Source organism: Frankliniella occidentalis, unplaced genomic scaffold, assembly GCF_000697945.3.
Source record: "Frankliniella occidentalis isolate FOCC.00 unplaced genomic scaffold, Focc_3.1 Scaffold32, whole genome shotgun sequence".
Lineage (NCBI taxonomy): Eukaryota > Metazoa > Arthropoda > Insecta > Thysanoptera > Thripidae > Frankliniella > Frankliniella occidentalis.
This window is the reverse complement of record NW_026267162.1, coordinates 269264-272918: the sequence shown is the minus strand read 5'-3', so window position 1 is coordinate 272918 and position 3655 is coordinate 269264. Positions and strand designations below refer to the sequence as shown.

The window sequence follows — 3655 nt, the reverse complement described above, 5'->3', positions numbered from 1 at the left end:
GGGGGGGGGGCAGCGGACGTGCCGTGGAGGCTCGCGAGGCTCCGCGGCGGGGTCCCTCTTTGTGGAGGATGTTGAGTTATGGATCAGGGAGACACAATCGTAGCGCTGGGGCCTAAACACCGAGCTCCGAGTCGCATGCTCAGGACGCTCTCCATGCCCTGCCCTGCACGCGGCTGCGTTCCCGCATGGAAAAAAGTGTTCGAGATTAATTTGCGTTGAGTCAGTGCGCTAGGTTTCTTCTCAAATCTAGTTCGGCTCGGAAGCGGCTAGGTTCCAGTCACGGCCCATATACGATTGTCACACAGGTCAGATAGAATGCAGTTACAAGTTGCCCAGGCACATCCCGGACAGTTCTCAGACATAAGTGAGTACTGGTCATAGTTAGGATTCAAACACTTTTTGTATGGAGATCGGACAGACCCCAAACCGTTTAGACCGAACACTATTTGGCTACTGTCTGCGGAATAGGGGAGAGGGCAACAGAGTTGGCAAACAGGTATATGAGCACCATCCGACCTCCCGGACAGTCTGCAGACATGCATCGTGTTGGCGAGAAAAAAGGCCGCGTGCACACAGAGTAGAACCCCGGACTCTTGCTTCAGCGCCACTCATCTTGCCAACTGAGCTATCTGGGCGCACACGTGGGGGACAAGGCCGAAAGCATACTACGGAACGTTCGCCCGCTCACGAGACGCTGGCAGTCGCAACGAAAGAGTTGCTCCAGCGATCGTCCCCCACATGTGCGCCCAGATAGCTCAGTTGGCAAGATGAGTGGCGCTGAATCAAGAGTCCGGGGTTCTACTCTGCGTGCACGCGGCCTTTTTTCTCGCCAACACGATGCATGTCTGCAGACTGTCCGGGAGGTCGGATGGTGCTCATATACCAGTTTGCCAACTCTGTTGCCCTCTCCCCTATTCCGCAGACAGTAGCCAAATAGTGTTCGGTCTAAACGGTTTGGGGTCTGTCCGATCTTCGTACAAAAAGTGTTTGAATCCTAACTATGACCAGTACTCACTTATGTCTGAGAACTGTCCGGGATGTGCCTGGGCAACTTGTAACTGCATTCTATCTGACCTGTGTGACAATCGTATATGGACCGTGACTGGGACTTAGCCGCTTCCGAGCCGAACTAGATTTGAGAAGAAACCTAGCGCACTGACTCAACGCAAATTAATCTCGAACACTTTTTTCCATGCGGGTTCTACGCCGGCTGTACCTTGCCGCTTTCAGCACAACGGGAATGGAGGAGGCGGCGGTGGCGCGCGGCTTGTCCGCCCTGCTGCTCCAGCTCCAGCAGCCTCCAGCGCGGATACGAGAGGACAGATCAAACATGCTTTGTGAACAAGACACCGGTGATGTTTTTATTCCAGAAGCTCCTCAGTCGCGCACCCTCTTCTTCTCCCCTGTATACAACCTTTCTCCCCCATCTTTCCCCCCTCTCCCCCTCACCCTCTTACCCTTACCCATCACGCTCGGCCTTTTCCCCTTTCTTTCTGTCTCTATCTCTGTCCCTTCTCTCTCTTTTTCTCATTTTCCTATCCATCCCTATCTCTAACCGTCCACCCCCCTCGCACCCTCCCTGCTCCGTTGCTCTTTGATGGTGTTGGGCGAATGGTCAGAATACTAATCAGGCGAATAAGGGCTAACACCTCCCCTGGGTGCGCGCCGTGTTGCGTCCCGCCGCCTCTCGCCCGCCTCTGGTCGTGCGCGCGCTTTGGTTGGGCGGGTCGGGGTCCGGAAGGAGAAGCGTGGGTGGCGCAGGGGGGCGGCGGGCGTGCAAGGCCCTACGCCGGTCGCTAACTTTGGTCTATTATCAACTAAAATACGGTTAGTCGAGGCCTCCGCCGCAGGTCGAGAGAGCGGGCCCGTCGTAGCCCCCGCTGAGGTAAAGAGACGTGCTCCCCGGGGGCCCCCAGGCCCGCCCCCGGGCTGCTGACGGCGTCTGTTTGGCCGGCCGGAGCATGGTGGAGCGGCGGAAGGCCAGGGGGTGTAGGCCGGGGAGCCTGCGGCGTGCGGGCGCTCTTTGATAAGGGCGGCCTTGTGGCCTTGGCCATCCTTGTGGCTGTGGCCCCTGCCGTCCGTGTGGGCCCGGCCGGCCTTGTGGCCACCGGCCCGACCCCACCCGCGGCGCGCAGGGAACGCCTGCGGAGTCGAGGGTAGGCACACCCGTCACGCACTGGAGCGGGCGGGCTGCCTGCGGCCTCGGCGTCCTGAGACTCACCTGCCGCTGCCGTTGATGGCCGTGTTGGTGAGGTCCTTGCGCGCGCGCGCCAGGCGCAGCACGGTGCGGGCGATGCACGCGTTGAGCGACAGGATGAGCAGCACGGGCAGCACGAGCGTGAGGCAGATGTCGGCGTAGTTGAGGACGCGCGCCAGGCTGTGCCACTGCTTGAGCATGTCGCAGACGAGCACCGTGCCATTGTTGGCCGCCGCGCCGCCCGCCGCCCCCTGCCCACCCTGCACCGCCGGCACGGGGATCACGGCCGAGATGAAGAGGTACGGCGAGTAGAGGCCGAGGCCAGCCACCGTGAGCGAGGCCAGGATAGCCCTGGCGCGCGCCACCGTGCACATGGACAGCCTCTGCAGCGGGTAGCTGACGGCCACGAACCTGCGGACACGGAAGGGTGTGTCACGTTACCCGCCGTGTCGCCTTTTTGGTGAGAAACAAATAATGCGTGTGCGTCGGTAGTCGCTCACCTCTCCACCGTGAAGGCCACGACGAACCAGACACTGAGGAAGCTGCACACGGACTTGAGGTACACGAAGAGCTGGCACGAGCCGTTCTTGTTGAACACGGGTATGTCGATGAACTCGAGCCAGGTGGCGGCGACAGCCACGAGACAGCAGGTGTCGCTGATGGCCAGCCCGGAGAGGTAGTAGCTGCAACAAAGACATATTCGTAAACAATTCATTTAAAAATGTTGTTTGGGCAAATTGTGGAAATGGAACTGTTCCAAACTGTCAGTCTACCTGCTGGATAGCTTGTTGAGCTTGGTGCCGAAGAAGACGATGACGCAGAGGCAGTTGCCGAGCGTGCCGAGCGTGACAAGCATGGGCGTGAACCACAACTGGATGGCGTAGAGCACCGGGTCCTCTGGGAGCTCGGTGCCATTGTGCCAGGCGACGGGCCCCGCGGGCCAGGCCCCGGGGGTAGTGGTGACGTCCTCGTCAGGGTAGGCCGGCGACCAGCTGGGGGTCCAACCCACAGCCTCCCCCGAGCCCGCGGCCATGTCTCAGCCAGCCACCCGGCCCGCCAGGCCCGCCATTCCTGCCACAGAAAACAGGAAAATTCCGCGTCATCGTTTGCTTTTTGTTGCCTACGCAGCAAATGGCAGTCAGTTCGTTTTACGCGTAGATAGAAAACAACATAGTATAGTGGTGTGCGGTGTGGTGCGGAAAATGTCGTTTTCCGTCCACTTGCCGTTTCGTCACCGCAGGCGAACCAGAGCGACTCGTCCGCAGCACAGCCGTCACAATGAACGCGGATGTGGGGAGTTGGCACATTGGGTGAAATAAGACCAAGAATGGCGCGCTCGCTCAGGGCTGCCTCTTTCTCTCTCGAGTGATATCTTTGTCTTTCTCTCTGCCTCCCTCTGCGTTTTGGGCAGCACTCGGATATATTACTGTCAACTCATGAATAACCTTTTTTAAATAT

The 3655-nt window shown here is 59.2% G+C and overlaps 2 protein-coding genes across 4 annotated transcripts in view; one reads left to right on the top strand and one right to left on the bottom strand.

Annotated features, from left to right (window-relative positions):
- The window catches only part of LOC127749107 (protein furry-like), an 88976-nt gene that overhangs the window by 37726 nt on the left and 47595 nt on the right, over positions 1–3655 (top strand). The gene's annotated exons all lie outside the window — the stretch shown is intronic.
- LOC113218002 (thyrotropin-releasing hormone receptor-like) overlaps positions 1–3655 on the bottom strand; it is a 62231-nt gene that overhangs the window by 15022 nt on the left and 43554 nt on the right. For all 3 annotated transcript variants that reach the window (XM_026438126.2, XM_052265921.1, XM_026438127.2), the window contains 3 exons: positions 2971–3268; positions 2698–2880; positions 2222–2608 (listed from right to left, as the gene is read on the bottom strand). In XM_026438126.2, coding sequence (XP_026293911.1) covers positions 2222–2608; positions 2698–2880; positions 2971–3230 — 830 coding nt within the window. In that variant the 5' untranslated portion in view covers positions 3231–3268. The remainder of the gene's footprint in view (positions 1–2221; positions 2609–2697; positions 2881–2970; positions 3269–3655) is intronic.